This window comes from Natrix helvetica (assembly GCF_964273705.1).
Source record: "Natrix helvetica genome assembly, chromosome: 2".
Taxonomy (NCBI): Eukaryota; Metazoa; Chordata; class Lepidosauria; order Squamata; family Natricidae; genus Natrix; species Natrix helvetica.
The window spans coordinates 97,805,563-97,824,691 of NC_138552.1; the positions used below are offsets into that span (position 1 = coordinate 97,805,563).

The following is a 19,129-nucleotide window of genomic DNA, read 5'->3' on the forward strand; positions in this document are numbered from 1 at the left end:
ATTTAAATAGATATCAAAATAAATATCTTTATTTAATGCCAAGTCCCTTCTCGGAGTCATTGATTTTTCTCCTGAAAATTGCCTCTTTTAACTCATTGCCCCTTAAAGTGTTTTTTGTTTTTTTTAAAAAAAAACAGCACCTACAAAAATAAATAAGCATAAAATGAGTTACTTTTCAGAAACAAGCAAAACATGAGAATATCCTCATTTTTCACCCTCAAAACCTGGACATTTGACCACAGTTTTAAAATGTCAATTACATGTACAGTTTAGTCCTCAGTTTTAAAATGTGAAAGAACAAACTCCATCACATTTCTCAGTTTTAATTAAGGAATAAGATGCACACACACACAATGGAAGACAACCATGCCAATTATAATAAATTTTATAAATAAATGCAGTGTATTTCTTTTCAAACATTCCAATCTAATTGGGCACTGGGTTATTATCATTTGATCTTTCAGTGGTTAAATAAGTGTATTAAATGGAGAAAGCTTAGTATTTAAATGATAAAACTGAGAAACATATTTCCAATTTTTACTGTAACAAAAGCAATGTCCATGAAATGATGGCTAATATTCCCAGAGGCCAGAAATGTTAAAATATCCTAGCAGACAAAACTGAATCACATTCCTCATGGAATATGCTTTATGCAAATTTAAAGTTCATTTTTATCACATTTTAAGTTTAAATTTGTCTACGTTTTTGTACTTGTCTCCATTGTCATGCAGGTATTTCTTATTTTAATATAAAACTTTGAACATCCCCTAGAAGAGAGAGGAAGAGAGTAGAAAATTGAGTCATTTGGTACTAAACTTGAAAATTATTCCAAGTGACTATTTACTGGATTAAAAGTAGCATAAATAAAGTATTATTAATGCATCTTCCACAAAGGACTCGAAGTTAGCAGATGTAAAGCTGAAAAACACAGCACTACAAAGCACATTGTAGTAGTTCTAATCGAACTGCAATGAATTATACTGTATGTGTGTGCAGACACATACACACACCCCAGCCAGGTTCTTTTTAAAGCAACACTGAAGATCAGTTATCCTTAAATAATCCTGGGCTTTCAATCCCAGAAATAATATTCAGAACATTTTTGCACATGCTGTGGCAAGTGATAACTACTATTAAAAGCTTCGCGTCTTTTATTATACAAAGTACAAAGTATAGCAATAGCAATAGCACTTAAAACTTATATACCACTTCACAGTGCTTTACAGCACTCTTCAAGCAGTTTATAGAATCAGCATATTGCCCACAACAATCTGGGTCCTCATTTTAACAATCTCGGAAGGATTGAAGGCTGAGTCAACCTTGAACCAGTGAGACTCGAACTGCCAAACTGCTGGCAGTCAGCAGAATTAGCCTGCAATACTGCATTCTAACCACTGCACCACCGAGACTTTTATATATATCGTCAACTGATAATATCTTAGAGCAAACTGACATTAACAAAAGATTCAAATGACATTCTTAGTATTTTCACACTTTCGCATATTTGCAAGCTTTGTCTTAAACTTAAATAAATGTCAAAGCTAGTGGATACAGATTGCTCCTATTTGTAGATCCTTTTGTGTATATGGAAACTTAAATTCTGATGAAACATACTGTCCAGCATCAAGACTATAGCTCAAATGCTAAGTTACATCAAATAGAGACATAGGTACTGCCCAAAGATAATTCCTTTATAGTCAAGTTCATATCTAATAAGACCATTTATATTTAAGACAATACATGAAGTTAATTTTAGGTGGGCAACTTTACCTTTCGTCTCTAAAGTTACAGGATCTGAATAATCCCCAGCCACTGCCTTGTTGCAAGCCCGGACACGAAAATTCATATATTTTGAATCAAACCTTAGTCCTGGAAGAAGGAAAAAAACCTTCAGAGACACAAAGATTTTACGATAAACAAAAAAGAGTTAGCAGCATAAGAAAGATTGTACACAAACACATAAACACACCCACAATTCAAATTGACTATTCATTTCTACTAAGAGTAAAATATGGGGGAATTAAACATATTCTAAGATATATAACATACAATTAAGAATGGATCTTTTAGATACTAAAAAACAAAGAATCAGGCTTAATTAAGAGATGATAATGCATAAAATGGAAAAAAATTAGTGGAACAATGCTACATAATTTCATTTTATTTTTATTTTTTAACTGCAAGTTTGCAGAACACAGTTATTTCGTATATTGAAATAAAGTATGCTTAACCAATCCTACTCCCTTTTCTTTACTTCAAGTTTTATTCCTGGAACCTAAGAGATTTCCTGCAATGCTTATTCACTTTAACTCTCAAAAGTTTTTAGGGACAGAATGGGGGCAAGTTTGGGATGGAAAGGAACAACTTGCCATGGCCAACTTGCTGTGGGATCACTAACTGTGGCCAACTTGCTGCAAGACAATTCAACAAATACAAAAGTTTAATTAATTTTGATGGAACTGTGGCCAATAATAATAAAATAAATTCAGCCCAAAAATGTAAGTGTTGCAATAATTTAAAGGAACATGTGGTCACCAATAATAAAAGTACCTCAATAAAATGATTAACACAGCACTGAATTGTACTGGAGCATGTTGGTCACCCCACATTGTTCTGTGGTGTGTTATCCTAGGCCAGTGGTGGGTTTCAAAAATTTTTAGAACCTATTCTGTAGGTGTGGCCTGTTTTGTGGGAGTGGCTCAGCGGTCATGTGACCGGGTGGGAGTGGCTTGGCGGTCATGTGATAGGTGGGCATGGCCAAGTTGGAAAATGTGGTGAAACTCACTTAACAACGCGCTTGCTTAGCAACCAAAATTTTGGGCTCAATTGTGATCATAAGTTTTCTTTCTTTCTCTTCCTTCCTTCCTTCTTTCCTTCTTGTGTCTCTCTCTCCCCCACTTATTTTCTTTCTTTCTCTTCCTTCCTTCTTTCTTATCTTTCTCTCTCTAACTTTCTTTCTTTTTATTCTCTCTTTCTCTCTCTCTCTCTCACACACACACACACACACACACCATTTCCCTCATGTCTGCCACTGACAGCTCTCAAAGAGAAGGAAGGACTCCTGCCTTGGGAAGGGGTTGGACTAGATTACCTTTATGTTCCCTTGTATGCTCCTAAGTCTACTCTACACATATATGTTCTGCTCTGTGCCAGTTGAAACTGTTTTGCATTTGTGTGTGAGAGGATGTTCTTTTCCAATTTTTAATTTTTTTATAATTTAATTACTTAAAACATACTCTAATATACATTTAGACAGCAAATGTAAGAACACTTCAACCATACAGTAAACAAAGGACTAAAAACTGAAATATGAATTTGCAGAGCAATTTCTATCTAGATATAAAGCTAAAATCTTTCTTCAAAAACATCTACCACAAATTAATGTTCTTTTAAGGAGTGTTAAGAATTCCCTTGAATAGGAATTTTCACAGTAGGTAGCTGGCTACAGCAGACAACCAAAACAAATCCTTCCCATGATCAAGGTCATACATGGGTCAACCATTCATAGAATATCACAAGCCCTCTTAAAGGCAGGAAGTGGTTGATAGCTGGTTTCCCTGTCTGCCATTCCTTAAGGAAAAATATATTTCCCTTTTTCTTTTCCTCAAGTAAAAGACAAATCTGGAAGGATAAAATTCTTGCATGTTTACAATGGTTGATATACACCTGTAACAATATAATAGCATAATGGGGAAAAAAACTGTGGGAACTAATTTTCATAGCAATCAAACCTCTCATGACCTATTTATCTATCCAAATAGATATAATATTAATAAAATAATGTGCTTTAATTTATGGATAGTGGGAGGGAAATAGTAATCTTACTCTTCATGGCAATGTATATTATGTCTATTATCAATCTAAATATATATTTGGTTATACCAAGTAGACAAATAAAAATAACGTCCTGCTAGTTCTCATATTCCTGGTGACATTGAGCCAACTGAATGATTTATAGCTTCTTTTGAAAAGTCTCCTCAAAATAGGCACCCTGTTTTCCATCTTTTGAAAATATTTCACTTTTAGTGGAAAAAAAGTGCAACGAAGAGGTCAAACAGAAGGGAAGGCCTTAACTCACATTGTGAAACTAAAAAAACACAGAGAGAGAGACACACAAATATTTTCTATACTTTATTGAAAGTGAATATTAAATTGAGTTGTAATATTTTTTAGAACTGTTTTCTTATTAATTAAACATTAAAATGGTAGAGTTAACTCTAATTTCATTTTTATTTGATTGTTAGAAAACACCTTGAATATTCTGACGAGGTAGGGCAGAGTATAAATAAAAATGAATAAATAATCCTGGCTCCTACCAACTAAAAACATATTTTGGTATTGTTTAAGTGATGAAAAAGATGAATAGTTTTAAATAAATGTATAAATTACTTTTTTAAAAGGCAGGTTTTCACACACATATTTAGGCTCACCACTGAAATTCGGAATGAGAGTCTGTGGCTCCACGTCTCTCGATCTTCTTCCCCGCCTCGATGCTGCGGGCGAGAGGTGCTGCTGCAGAGGTGGCGCAGCGGCGGCAGTGGCAGGGGAGTCGGGGCACTGCCCGCCGAGCAGCACGACCCACAGCTAGCCCAGGAGCAACAGCTGCCACTGTCACCAGCTGCCCCGCCATCGCTTGCTACCACTCAGGCTGGTGGCCGGGCACGCAGAGGGGGCGTGGCAACAGTGAGGGCAGCCGAGCGGGGGCAGCGCTTTGGTGGGCAAAGAAGAGCTGAGCTGAGGGGGGAAAAAAGCTCTGCCATGTGGGGGAGCGGGGTGGGTCGCTCCATGGCGGGAACCTTTTATTATTTTTTTCTCTTCCCCTCAAGAGAGTCACGCCAACAGGAGGAGCAACAGCCTGGTGTGCGCTCCCGATCTGGCCTGCCTGAGGAACAGGAGGGGAGTTCGGCTCTTTAAAAAGCCCCGCGTGGAACTCTTCTCCTGTTCCTTCTTTTGCTGCTTGAACAGCCAAGCGGGGGGCGCTGCCTTGCCTTTCACAGCCCCCTCATTTCCAATTGGGAGGGATCCATGGAGAGGGACAGAAAAGATGGATTTCTTCCCCACCCCAATTGGAAACGAGACGGCTGTCAAAGCAGGGGGCCGCCCTGCCGCCCCTTGCTTTGCTGGGCAAGTCTGGGGCGGTGCTTTGCTGCCGGCCAGGCCAGGCCAGGCCAGGCCAGGCCACACCACGTAATCTCCTGCCGCCATTCCCACCCCCGCGCCCATACTTGCTGGTGGCCAGGCATCTTAGGCAAGTCCGGGGACAGGTGGGGGGTGCAAGCGAGCAGCGACCGGAGGGGCGGGGGGAGCAAGCGACAGGGCCGGTGCCGGTTCCCAGGGCCCAGAAGTTACTTCTGGGTCCAGTCACCAACCGGTTCGCACGAACCGGTGAGGACTGGCAGAAACCCACCACTGTCCTAGGCTCAGCTGAGATGGGTGTTTCTGATATTTCATTTCAATTATACTACTGATAACTTCGTCAAAAACTAAGATAAAAACTGAAAAACATGTAGAAATTGCAGCACCTTTTCAATTGATCCCATAATCCAGAAAGACTTGGAGAATATGAATGATCATGTTTTGTTAAATAAATTGTATAAACATTGCTAAAACTGTCACTAACTGTTAAGAAATGTTGTTTGGCGACATGTCACATTGTAATAGTTCTAGTTAGCTCTAAATTGGCAATTTGTCAGCAGTGAGGCGAAAGATTTATATGATCTCAAGAGAAACCAGAATAGCGAGCTACCCTATTACTGTTCTAGTAGAGTCATAAAAATCAATCAAATAAAATTATTGTACTGTACTAGATTCCATCAGAAATGTATTTTATAATTAGAAACTACAGGTAGTCCTTGACTTACAACAGTTCATTTAGTGACTGCTCAAAATTGCGATACTGAAAAAAGTGACTTACAAACATTTTTCACACTTAAGACTGTTGCAGCTTCCCCATGGTCATCTGATCAAAATTCAGATGCTTGTCAATTGACTCACATTTATGATGGTTGCAGTATCCCAGGGTCATGTGATCATCTTTTGGGGCTTTCTGACAAAGTCAATGGAAAAGCTAGATTCACTTAACAACCATATTACTAACTTAACAACTGCAGTAATTCACTTAACAACTGCAGCAAGAAAAGTTGTAAAATGGGGCAAAATTCACTTAATAAATGTTTCACTTAGCAACATAAATTTTGGGTTCAATTGTGCTCATAACTGTAGTCGAGGATACTAAAACTCAAGATAATTTGAAGAGAAAACAAAAATAAAATTACCTGATAATGTATATTCAGTGCCCTTAATGTAGTCTATAGATTCCCAACATCTCTCATCTTTTATGCGAGGAAGCCCATCAAAATTGGTTTTTCTAAATTCAAGTATATAGTGATCAATTTTGTTGTCTTCTTCGGCCATTTGCCATGTTACTGTCACAGCGTTGTCAGCAACCAGACAGTCTGTTAAAATAATCTCTGGAGCTCTGGGAACTGTTAAACAATATAAGCAAAGTAAACATTAATAAAGTAGAGTTCTACTTCTAAACTATGGTTTAGGAAAATTCAGCTGGAGAAATATAGACATGCTCATTAACACAGCTGCTGATATTTAGACAATGTGACTGCCTTCCAACATGAAACAAAACTACAAAGTAGTTTTTCTACTTCTAGTTTATTATGTTTTATGAACCACAGACTGTAAACCATGTTTTATGGTTTGGTTTATAAATTATGGCTTCTGAGGGTGAACCCAGCCATAAACCACTGATGTTTACTTAGCAAATGTGAATATGAACCAGTCCTTAGACTGCAATGCTCTCTTCTCACTTGAATCAGAAAGGAACCTCAATTTGATTCAAGTGCTTCTAGCGCTACATTTTGTTGAAGGATCAAGAGCAAATCCCTGCTGATTCTCTCACCTGTAGATATTTTTGATTGATCTCTGATTGCTTGAGAAAGATGAAGGACATTCCAAGCAAAGTAAATACTGCGAATACTTTCAGTAAAATAGGCACCATTAATAGTGGCTGAAGTTTTGTACTTTTGTGTCACAAATAGAAAGAAGTTGTCTAGCTCTGGCATTATTTGTGTGAGTATGATAGAGCGGAAAGAAATATGAGAAGCAGCAGCAATCAATGGCAATTAAATATACACACCAGTAACCTTTGAACAATTCTGTACTGAAATACCAGTGAGTCACTCAGTATAACTTTCAAAATTGCAGTCACCCGTGCCTCAGTTCATTTACATTCCATTGTTCATCATGCTGAATTAAAATTACAGTTATCTGAATGTTTAGAATTGACTAAGTATTGGGGTGCTTTACACTACCAGGCTAAAAGGTTCACCCACAATATAATATCAGGTTTAATATCCTGATAATTTTCAACTAACTTTTTGTAAACATACAGATGCCACAAAAATGCTACTCGGAACACTGGCTCTGCAAAACTGGAAAAAAATGTTTAAAGCAAAGGTTTCTGAAGACTAATAATCAGGAATAGCCAGCCTAAGTTAATAAGATAAAGTTGTGATTCTACATGTGTCTATTTAGTTATACTTTCATCTCCCAGAATGCATAATAGACTATTTAGTCCCCACTGCCATTTAATCTTTGCAGCTAAATTCTGGTACTATATCAATAGGCATTTTAAAAAACACAAAAATATAAAACACAACCTACACTACAATAGACACAGTTATGAACCTCATTACTTCTCTATCCCCCTTACTTCAAAGATATATTCCAAAACAAACTGGAAAAAGGAAACACTTTATTGTATTTATTTACAGATGTATGATATTGTAACTCATTCCTGAAAGCGACATTGTTTTTTACCTGGCAAGAATTTTAGTGCCTGAAGCATTTGTCTCTCCTGAGTAAAATCCACCATCAAGTGTGTCATATTGTCACTCACTCTAGGTTTCAAAGACAAGCGGAATGCTGGAGCCATTGTGACTCTAAAGTTAGGAATTAGAAAGACAAATTTTTAAACTTCTGATAATAATGTTCTACAGTATAATATGCAAACTACTTGGAAAATATTTTAGTCAAAGTACTTAAGTAGTACATGTACAAGTACATGTAGTAGCACATTCTCTATGAGTCACTCTTACTGAGCAGTAAGGCAGACTAGAGACAGTGACAAGTTAGCAAAAAAAAATTGGTAGTCAGCAATCTTTTAGAAATCCTGTACCTAGTGCAAGCAATAAATAAAACTTAATTGAGAAGTTAATTGCTTTTCCATATACTGTATACTAAGTAATTGCATCATGAGTGTGTAAGAGCAGTTGTTTCATAAATGATTTACTGAAAGTATAAAATTCAGGTTTTTCAATGTTAATTGCACATCCTATTTAAGGATTCTTTATGGAACATCATTCCCTCTGAGGAACAGTTGTCTCCCACTCTACTGAAAGGCCCTAATTACATGGATTTGTCAGCAAATGGAAATTTAACCCATCAAGTGGCTGATTTAATTGTATTGTTGCTGCTGTGGAGGTTGGGTATGTGTGTGTTAATGGTTTTATTATATGATGGTTCATTTACATTTTTAAAATGTTGTAAACAGCCCTGAGTCACCTATGTGAGTTGGCCAGCCGCATCAATTTGTTTACTAAATAAATAATCCACAAGCTGCCTAATGTATTACCAACAAACTTGTCTAGATGGCAAAAGAGGTATTAATTTATTTCCCCCTTGTCTTTACAAATGTAGTAACAAGAAAGCCAGAGTTAAATCTTAAAATGTATAGGCATGGTTCTGTTCACATAAAGTTAATTTCCAATGCCCATCAGTGGAAGGGGAGTTTTTACTGTCAATCCTTAACATACTTAGGAGAGTGAGAAACCATCAGGAAAAGTTTAGGATGTGATGCAAGGGGCTGAGAAACCAATCAAAATAAAAATATTAAAATCATCCTCTCTTACTCTGGGTGAGAGTTTTGCAAGCTCCAACGAGTTTTTATTATAAAAAGCAATAGATCAAAATAATTAACAAACATTACAATGAATGACTTTTTAAAGATGTAATACAGGCCCTGTGGAATATCTAAATGACATTAGGTTTGTAGAATCTATTTTGGACTAATACATGGCTGGGCAATTATGGTGTGAGACCTCAGTTCCTACTTAAGTCTTATTCAGGGCATGCTAAATCTATTTTAGAAAATTAGATCACAGGTTTAAAAATATAGAACAGGAAAGGTATGACAAGTACTGAAACTATAAAGCTATAAAGAAAGGAGCTTTAAGAAAGGGAAAATTATTATACTATACTTTGATTGAATGTGAATTAAAAGCTACAATAAGTTTTTCTGGATAGAAAAAACCATTTGGAATTTCACAATTATAGCAATTGTGTACTATTCTGCACATAATTGAGAAAAGGATGCCACTATTTTCTGAATCACTTTAATAACTCCTTAAAACTTCTTTCCTAAGGATTGTGTATAGACACATGAAAAAGAGCACAAATGTTTTAATTAGTACTGCAGAAGTGCTATGCAACTGTATATATCATTCATATATATTCATACATATATCTACACACAAATATGCAAAAATATGTCAAAAGGGACATTTATTGCAAGAGCAAGCATCTTCAAGATTGGTTTCAATTGGACTTAGAAATCCTAGGTTTCTAAGAGTAGGCGCTTAACAGATAGTAATGGTTTTTTTTAGGTTCATTACATTTCCTTTTGAATTTATTATTCTTAATTTTAAAGTCTTGTTCCTTTTTTTTAAGGATATCCCGTAAAACATTTTAAAAAGAAAGCTATATATGTGCAAAGTTTAAACACACAAGTATAAAAAGTAATTGGAAGATGGTACTTCTAGTTATCCAGATTCTTGCTATCTAACAGGAAAACATAAAACAGACCAACATCTATTTTATGGGCCATTTGACTTGCTCTATGCTTATGTATTAAGAAATAAACACATCTTAGTTTGTGTAGATATTGACATTGTTCATTTTTATCCTCAGTATTCCATGACCTGAATCAATTTAAAATTCCAAATATTGTATATATTAAAATAATCTCATCACCTATATGAAGTACAAATATAAAGAGCAGATGTAGAAAAGCCCTACCTGAAACCTTTTCTAGCAATTTGATTGTTTTAAAAATATGTTCCATACCAAATTTCAGCTTTCCAGATCACACTGACAAACCCGAACAAATTGCAATATTTATATCTAGCATCATGGAAACAAACATCTTGAGATCGTCTATCAGAACCTCCAACTAAAATTTAAATTTCTCCTCTAGGTAATAGGCTAACGTAGAAAAAATGATTATTATCCTAATCGCATTTCTGTTTAAATGGTCCTTTTCACAAGTGAAAGTTAACACACACCACAGGCATAGGGAAACATAAGGCCAAACAGAACAGTGCATCATGTCGCCATGCAAAGCATAATCTTTTGGTTGCATAAATCACATCAGAAAAATGATCTGATTCTAGAATTCTCAACTCTAATTAAGAATAATTGCAAACAGAATCAAATGAGTTTGTACTGTACCTATCCTTGATCTGTCTGGCAGCCTTGAGGTGCATCAGGAAGAAGAGAGAGAAGGTAGTTAATGGTTTCATGCAAGTTTCATCTGCAGTAACATGCAAGAAAGTGTTAGTGAATGATTCACAAGGTCAATCGGAAGGTTATAATTGAAGATTTCGTATCATAAGCCAATGTTAATTCAAATTAGACATTCAGTAATAAGTAACAAAGCCATTGAAAGTACGCACAAACAACTGTACATAATATGCCATCAAATGTCTGGGATATTAAGGAATCCCCCAACTCAGGAACATCCAAGAGATTCTTGCTGATTTCTTGGGCACAATAGTTAGGGCAATGCAAATATTTCAAAAGAGGTAACATGCAGAAACATGTATTAAGCACTTCATTTTGAATAAAGCAACTCCATAATCTTTTCAGGCTTATGTAGCTTTTTCGAAACTGTCCCCAAACATCTCCATGGGTCTGTGCATCACAGCAAAAGATCTACTGCTGCAGTTTCTGAAGCACCTGTGTAAGCCTGAAAAACAATGGGGCTACTTCAGCTATTTGAAAGAGGTGCCTGGTACATGCTAAAGATCTTTTGCAGAATCTGTTCAGTCCAAATGAATACAAATTATCTTGCTAGAGAGTTGAGTGAATGCCACTTATATAGTCACATATATACTTTATTTTTTTATCTGTACAATCAAAATATATTCTGCAACTCAAACAATATTATTACTTAGTTTTGGACAGAAAATAATATATTATTAACATATTCTGGTTGTGAGTTAATTATCTTTTGAAATAGTGGAACCAAAAGTGGAAAGTGGAACCAAAAATTGGAGTAAAAATGTTAAAACTCAGCCCAATAAAATTTGAAGTTGAATTTACCATTTAAAGAATTACTGATTCTTGTTTTGTTAACCTGTAATTTCCCTTAGAAGTTGCATGTGAAAAAAATATCAGATTATAATTTGATATAGATTTTGCACAAATGCATATTTTTTATAGGAGAATCATTCAATATAAGGGAAAAAAGAAATTGCTACAATCAGTAATTTCCTCTCTGAATATTTGATAGAACATCCATATTCACTGAACAATGTGGAAAACAAATATGGAGAATTTGCACATACTCAAAAGCTGGTAATTTGAAATAGTTTGGATAAAAAAATGCTAGTTACTATGGATCTCATACACACATCTTAGTTTTCCTGTACAGGTAGCCTCGACTTAAAACCACAACTCACCCTCAAATTTCTATTGCTAAGCAAGATAATTGTTAGCTGAATTTTGCCCCATTTCATAACTTTTCTTGCCATAGTTGTTAAGTGAATCACTGCAGTTGTTAATTTAGTAACAAGGTTGTTAAGTGAATCTGGCTTCCCCATTGACTTTGCTTGTCAGGAGGTTGCAAAAGGTGATTTACATGACCCCGGGACACTGCAAGTGTCATAAATGAGTCAATGTTTGAATTCTGATTACGTGACCATGAAGATGCTAAGTGCAAGTGTGAAAACAGTCCTAAGTTACTCTTTTCAGTCTGTTTTAACTTTCAATGGTCACTAAATGAACTGTTGTAAGTCAAGGACTACCAGTACCTGCCACCCACAAGTGCACTAAGAAATGTGATATATTCCAATGAACTCCACAGTTTAGCAATGTAAATACTTTCTCTGTTAGAGTCAGTGCTATCAGTAGTACCATTGCCTGATTCTTAAATGCTTGTAAACTATTTTTTTCTTATGTTTCCAGCTAAAATAATTATTTTATGAAGTTTTTATTTGTTATGACTACACCATTATCCCCCAAATTAAGCTTCCTTATTGAATAAATATTTAATGGAAGATGGATCTAAAAAGTGGTTTACTCAATGTCTTTAGCTAGGAGAAAAACGATATGCAATACATATACTGCTACTTCAGCAGGTAACTGTCTGTACAATGGCCATGTATTTCATGGTAATGTCATTAACATCTATCATTTCTGGTAGTCAAAACTAAAGACTTGCAATAAAGTAAACACAATAGAACTATGAAACTAAGTTTCTTGCCAGATATTAACTACAAAAGCAACAAGGATAAAGATCCTGCTTCTCCAAAAAGATTTCATGTATTTTGGAAGCCAAACAAAGCTCATTGGGCTAAGCTCAGCAAAAGGTTCATCAATAAAGAAATTTCTAAAGTAGCAACATTTCAACACACATTCATAAATTCAGTCTACATTCTTTGGATCTAAAGCTGTTTGGCAATTATAAAAGGATGGGATAAAACCATGGAATGTAAAAACCATGTTTTGTTGACAAGCATGAGTAGGAATGGAGAAATACTGTAATCAGGCAGCCAGAAACATGTTACAATCTGGGAGAAAATAATATGAGTTATGTGGAATTTTAAAAAAGAAAAAGATGTGTTATTATGGAAAACAGAAAGATAACAAATGAAACTTGAGAAAGCAAAGAGTAAGTTTTACTATTTACATCTTTGCTTTTCCTTTAATTTACAGGAAAACAACTCAGACTCTTTAACGTAACAGAAGAAAGTCAGATACCAAGGTTGGTATTTTGATTGATTCAGAATTATTTCAATTATTCATTTTAATACATTCTTGTTTGCCTTAGTCAAGAACATTTAATATATACAAAGAAATGATAAGAAAAGTACAAATAACAGGATTCAGAGCTGATTCAGCACTGTTAAATATAAATAAGATGAAAACACAAAAGCACTGAAAAACCTAATAAGAGAAAGCTAAAAAAATTGAATGTGGCAGCCTCCTATATTGCTAAGATAAATTGATCATCCAAAAGTAAAATATTCTTTGCATTTTACTCCTAGTTTGCATATTTACCCATTGAGCTATAAATATATGATTTCATAAATGAATAATACTGCTAACCTCATTCCTTTGGGCTCAAATATGCATACAATTATGCAGATATACGTATTCTAAACTTTCTAAACTGTAAGGCATTTTGACTAAAGCAAAAAAAAAACCTAATTCAGCTTTTTAAGATTTAAAATCATATTCTTTTATTACATATATGAAATATATTCTGGGCTTCAAATCTCATCATTTTATGAAGTCTGTTCTCATGAGTAAGATTAAATATATTCTCTTGAAATACATAAGAATGAAATGTTTTAAGAGATGCTAGTTTTTCCACAAAGTTTTATTATACACTACTGAAGTAACTGCAGACAAATGATATTATATAGTTTTTATATAGTTTTTATCTATTTTTTCTTCATGTCTGGCAGGTTATATACCTTAGAAAATTCTTCGGACTCTTTTATATCCAAGGATCGTGCAGCAAACTCCAGCAATTCTTCAGAGTTCTCCAGGGCATTACTACATTGACTAAGCTGATTCTAGGAAAAGAATACGAATGAGTTTAATATGTCACCCTATTCATGAACATATTTCACTTTTTCCAAATTTGTTTATTCAAAACAATAAAGGGGTCTTCAGTCCAGTGATAAAGGATAGGGCAGTGATGGCTTACATTTTTCTAAAGGTGTGCCAAAAATGTGTGTGCGCGCACTATTGTGCACATGCCCACATGCATAAGTGAGCAACCCCCCCCCCCCACCATGCATGCGCAAGCAATCCCCCTGCGGCAGGGGGGATTTTTCCCTTCCCTAGGCTCCGGAGGCTTTCCTGAAGACTGGGGAGGGCGAAAATGTTCCTGAACTTCCGGTTAGAGCTGGTTTTTGCCCTCTCTAGGCTCCAAAGGCTTTCACGAAGCCTGGGGAGGGCAAAAACAGCCTCCCCCAGCCCTCCAGAAGGCTGAAAATCAGCTGGCACTGAGGGCTGCCTAGCTGGCAAATAGGGCTCCGTGTGCCACCTGTGGCACACCTGCCATAGGTTCACCATCAGGGCCATAGGGTTTTTTTATTTTAAGTGTTCCAAGATTGATTATTTTATATAAAGGAAAGCTCAGGCTTGTAAAAGCTTAGTAGCTGATGTAAAAGTTTAAGCAACTTTGTCATATAACTAGTCTTGTTATCAACCAAAAACAAAACTAGCCCAGATGGAAAAGCATGTATTTGCAAATATCAAATACTCTATAGGTAAATTTCCTTTATCACATTTACTAACTCTTTTTTTCAATGTATTTGTCCAAACAATAAAAAAATACTAAAAATAAATTCTCTTGTAATATACCAGCCTTATTTACATTCTTTTATGCTAGCAATTTATTTCAAATAATCAAATATTTGAAATTCAAATAATCAAGGCAATATATAGAAAATACTATTTACTATCACTGAATACTGCCCTTGTAAATTTCATTTAACTTACCAAATAACAATTTAGTCCAGAACTTAGGTAAAGATTTATTGCTCTAACATAAAAATCATTCAGAAGATTATGACAAAACTAGCTGCTTTTAATTCAGCTCCATATGGCTTTTCCAAATTCCCAGCAGACAACTTTCTTAATGTGGAAACTATACTTGCCTAATCCTAAATTTAATCACTTATTTTTGTTTTCTTATGGTAAATAAATGTGATCAAATAATTAACTATTTAAAACAGTGATTTCTTAAGACTATAAGAAAGTTTTATGACAGATACATTATATAACATGAACACCTGGCTCTGCCGGTTGGCTTGGGGACCAAATGTGGAATTTCCATGCTGGAGTTGGATGCTAGATTGATGGCAGAATCATCCCCATCCATCTTTTTGGTTATCATATTGATATATTATTCTCATTGTGTTCCTTTGTCATTGTTTATTTTATTGTTCTATTATTCTATTTCTATTGCTTAGTCTTTAATTTCTCTACCTTTTTATTACTGTAAACTGCCTAGAACAGCCTTATGGTGAGATAGACAGCAGATAAATTTAACAAATAAATACATAAATATAATATAATAGTTTATTCAGCCATTGACAGGAATTCTCCTGTTTATAGTTCAGTCAGGGGTGGGTTCCTGCCAGTTCTAACCTCTTCTATAGAAGAGGTTCCACAAATCTACCGTTTAGAACCAGTTCCAGCTCCCTCCCCCCGCCCGTCCGCACCACTCTTGCCCCGCCTGCCGCTCACTGATTGGCTGGCTCACCAATCGCCCCGCCCGCCTCTAAAAGTCCTATCTAAACCTTAAAGTCTTAAAGCTGTGAAGTTTGAACATCCCTGGGGTTTTTTTTTCTAAAGGGCTAGGGGGTGCAAGGGTCTTGTAACTTGATAGCTTTCAGACTTTAACAAATGCCAGAGTTTCTGAGCCAACATTTTGGTTGCTAAGCAAGAGCGTTGTTAAGTAAGTTTCATCACATTTTACAAGTTGGCCATGCCCACCCAGTCACATGACTGCCAAGCCACTCCCACTCGGTCACATGGCTGACAAGCCACTCCAACCTGGTCACATGGCCAGCAAGCCACTCCCACAAAACAGGCCACACCTACAGAAGAGGTTCTAAAAAAATTTGAAACCCACCACTAAATTCAGTCTGCAGCCTGAAAAGAGATGGAATTATATTTGCAATCTTTTTCCAAGACAGTTTGATATTTGAATTGTCTTGGAAAATGATAGCAAAAATAATTTCCCCTATCCTAAGGGAACAATCTCAAACTTTTCTATTGTTGATATTCTATACAACCTCCTCTCCAAACCTCACAATAGAATGATATGCATAAAAGCATTACTGATAAATCACTTAGCAAGGCAGCATATAGAATTGATGGGGGGGCAGGGTTGGGGGCACAGTGCGGCGTGGCAGAAGGGAATATTCTCCATTTTTGAATAAACAATTTAGTCTAGCCTAGTAATGCTGATGATCATCATTCTTTCTAGCTTTTAAGACCTTAAGTTGCAGGCAACTATTCATTGGCCTTAATTGGCCTTAACTGGCTAATTAATAAAATCATTCCAAATATAAGCTAGATATACCTTTGCAATGTTTAGAACATATCTTCTTAAGTTTCTTGAGTTTTATTGTGTTGATATTTCCACTCATTTATTTTGTCCTACATTCAGTGGCTGTATACTACTGCTAAGCTTTGGAGGATATCATCTGCTAAATGAGACTTTCACCATGCAATATTAAGGAGTTCAATGCTCAATATAGCTTCAATAAATCATTTTTCCAGTACTGTATCCTTAAGACTTTTGTTGGGTTATAAATCTATTGTTTCAATCTTTTACTGCCTTACATAATTGAACATACTAAAAGTTTGACTGTGTGACAAATGATGGAGGTGGATTACAAAACAATTGATTTTGCTATAGTGTTACTTGCAGGAAGACCAATCCAGAATATAAGCTGTTTTCAATTTTCATGTGAGTTCAACAATAAGTGGAAATATTGTAGAAGTAATAGGTGGTTCTCAGTTAATGAACACAAATTCAGCAACCATTCAAAATTATGACTGTGCTGAACAGGTAGCACCAGCGCACTGCTTTTCACCTGACAGCAGCCAATCCCTACCTGCAGCAGCCACTGACCTGCCTGCCGGTCTGCTTGTAAGCAGCCCAAAACTTGTGACTTCTGGCTGGCTTTCCAATTGGCTTTGCTTTTTAGAAACCAACAAGAAGTTGCAAGATAAGGATAGCAACGAGGACTGCTGGGACTGCCACTGCTAAGCAATGTGGTCACGTAATACCATACTTTACAACCATATTAGCAATGGAAATTCTAGCCCCAATTACAGTTGTTAGGCAAGATAACCTGTACACATTGCCTTTAGAAACATTTAGTTAGAAACTCTTACAATTTGGTTGAAAGGTCTTACAAACTGACCTGCATATAGTGCCAGAACACACAAAGGGCACATCATTTTTAGTAATACTCAAATTATTTTGTGGATTGACAAAGATATCTCTAAAAGGAACAATAGATTCACTGAAGATTTTCCCAAGACAAGTGCTTCATCTTTTATTTTCAATAATTGAACAGATAAAATTAAGAAAAAAACCTAATAATCTCTCTCATATATACCACACACATACATGCACAATTAAATGTGAAAAAAGAACACACACACCCCATATTAAGAAAAAGAAACTTCCCCTTCATCCCCAGCAAACATAGTCAACATTAACAATTATCAGTCTCTTAAAGCACAACCTACCTTTTCATTCCATACCTTACCCCATTTTCTATAAATCCATCTCTAGGTCAACTCCCCTTATTAATCAACAAGCTCAATAAAAATTAACATATACACCTAGTAGTATATGTTTATAATTTCCCTTCCATTTAATTTGAATTTCTCTCATCCCTTACTTGAATATTACAACAAAAATATCAAAACTATTAAACATTATAAGAAACTTGTTTAGATATCCAAAAATAGAGACCTAAATATTACACACACCATTAAACATTTCTAAAAAAGAAAGTATCCAATCAGATAACCACAAAGCAACGTAAGCAATCTTTTGGAAGGGCATTATCTCAAGAAAATTGCTTTAACAAATTAAAAACTCCATCATGTACACAAAGTCTAATTAAAATTGTATTTTCCCAATCAATATAATTTAACCCTGAGAGATTAGGTGGCAAAGAGTTACGGTTGTATCCATACATAAAAATATTTAGGTAATAAACTATTTTCTTTAATCGGTAAAATTATACTAGAAGAATTTAAGAAAATGGTCTATGAATCGTGTGTGTGTGTGTGTGTGTGTGTGTGTGTGCGTTCCAGCATAACTCTGGAACAACTCAAGCAATTTTAACCAAACTTGGTAGACAGATGACTTACTCTCTGGAAACAAATACTGTGGGGGTAAGACACCCCTAATACCCCTTGGTGTGTGTGTTCTGTTATGATACAGCCTGTTGTACCTTAAAATGGCTTCTACCGCAGTGGAGTTGCCATGGTAACGGCTTCATAGTACTCCACAAGGGGGCTCCCTCTGGTAAGGGGGAAAATCCAACATTAGAAATTACGCTTGGTTTGGACATTTTCAACAAGGTTTTGATTATTTTAAACGCCTGTAAATAAAATTACTTTGATTTGACACTATGTATATAATTCATTCCTTTTCCTGTCTAATATAGAATTGGGATAAATAAATACCCGGGCAACGCCAGGGTATTAGCTAGTTTATTATATAAATAATTACCTGAAGTTCCTGGATTTTATGTGCTTTTTCTTGCTTGATATTAGTTGTCATAATATCCTTCATTTCATCAAGTATTGAGTGTAAGCCATCAAATTCCTCTTCCAACTCAGAAATAACACTGGAAGAATTAGTCTGTAAAATGATTTTAGTGCTTTATAAACATCCCTGGTATATTATATACTTATTCAACAAAAAATGTAAATAAAAGTAACATAGTTTAATGATACACTGCATTTATTAAACACAATAATAAAGTTAATATTATATATTAACATTCACATGATTAGCCATACATATAAAGCTTGACCTACTGTTTTAATAATCCTTATCAAATGTAAGACATGAATTTCCTATACAAGCTAACATTCAATTTAGCAAATTATTTGTTTAGCACCCACTTAGAAATTAGTAAATACTACTGCTACATTTTGTAGTGGTATTTATTTATTATGAGGTTATAACTAGTGAAAATACAGGCATAGTTCAAGTGTTTATAACAAATTTAATACTTATAACAAATTTAAGAACAGTTAAGAATATTTTAAATAAATA

At 35.3% G+C, this 19,129-nt stretch overlaps 1 protein-coding gene and 1 long non-coding RNA gene across 3 annotated transcripts in view; one reads left to right on the forward strand and one right to left on the reverse strand.

The window, feature by feature from the left end:
* LOC309387537 overlaps positions 1-19,129 on the forward strand; it is a 482,764-nt gene that overhangs the window by 248,654 nt on the left and 214,981 nt on the right. The window lies entirely within an intron of this gene.
* FSD1L (fibronectin type III and SPRY domain containing 1 like) overlaps positions 1-19,129 on the reverse strand; it is a 51,652-nt gene that overhangs the window by 19,376 nt on the left and 13,147 nt on the right. For both annotated transcript variants that reach the window (XM_081944073.1, XM_081944072.1), the window contains exons 3-8: positions 18,578-18,709; positions 13,773-13,874; positions 10,522-10,544; positions 7,834-7,955; positions 6,276-6,485; positions 1,771-1,869 (exon numbers count right to left, since the gene is read on the reverse strand). In XM_081944073.1, coding sequence (XP_081800199.1) covers positions 1,771-1,869; positions 6,276-6,485; positions 7,834-7,955; positions 10,522-10,544; positions 13,773-13,874; positions 18,578-18,709 — 688 coding nt within the window. The remainder of the gene's footprint in view (positions 1-1,770; positions 1,870-6,275; positions 6,486-7,833; positions 7,956-10,521; positions 10,545-13,772; positions 13,875-18,577; positions 18,710-19,129) is intronic.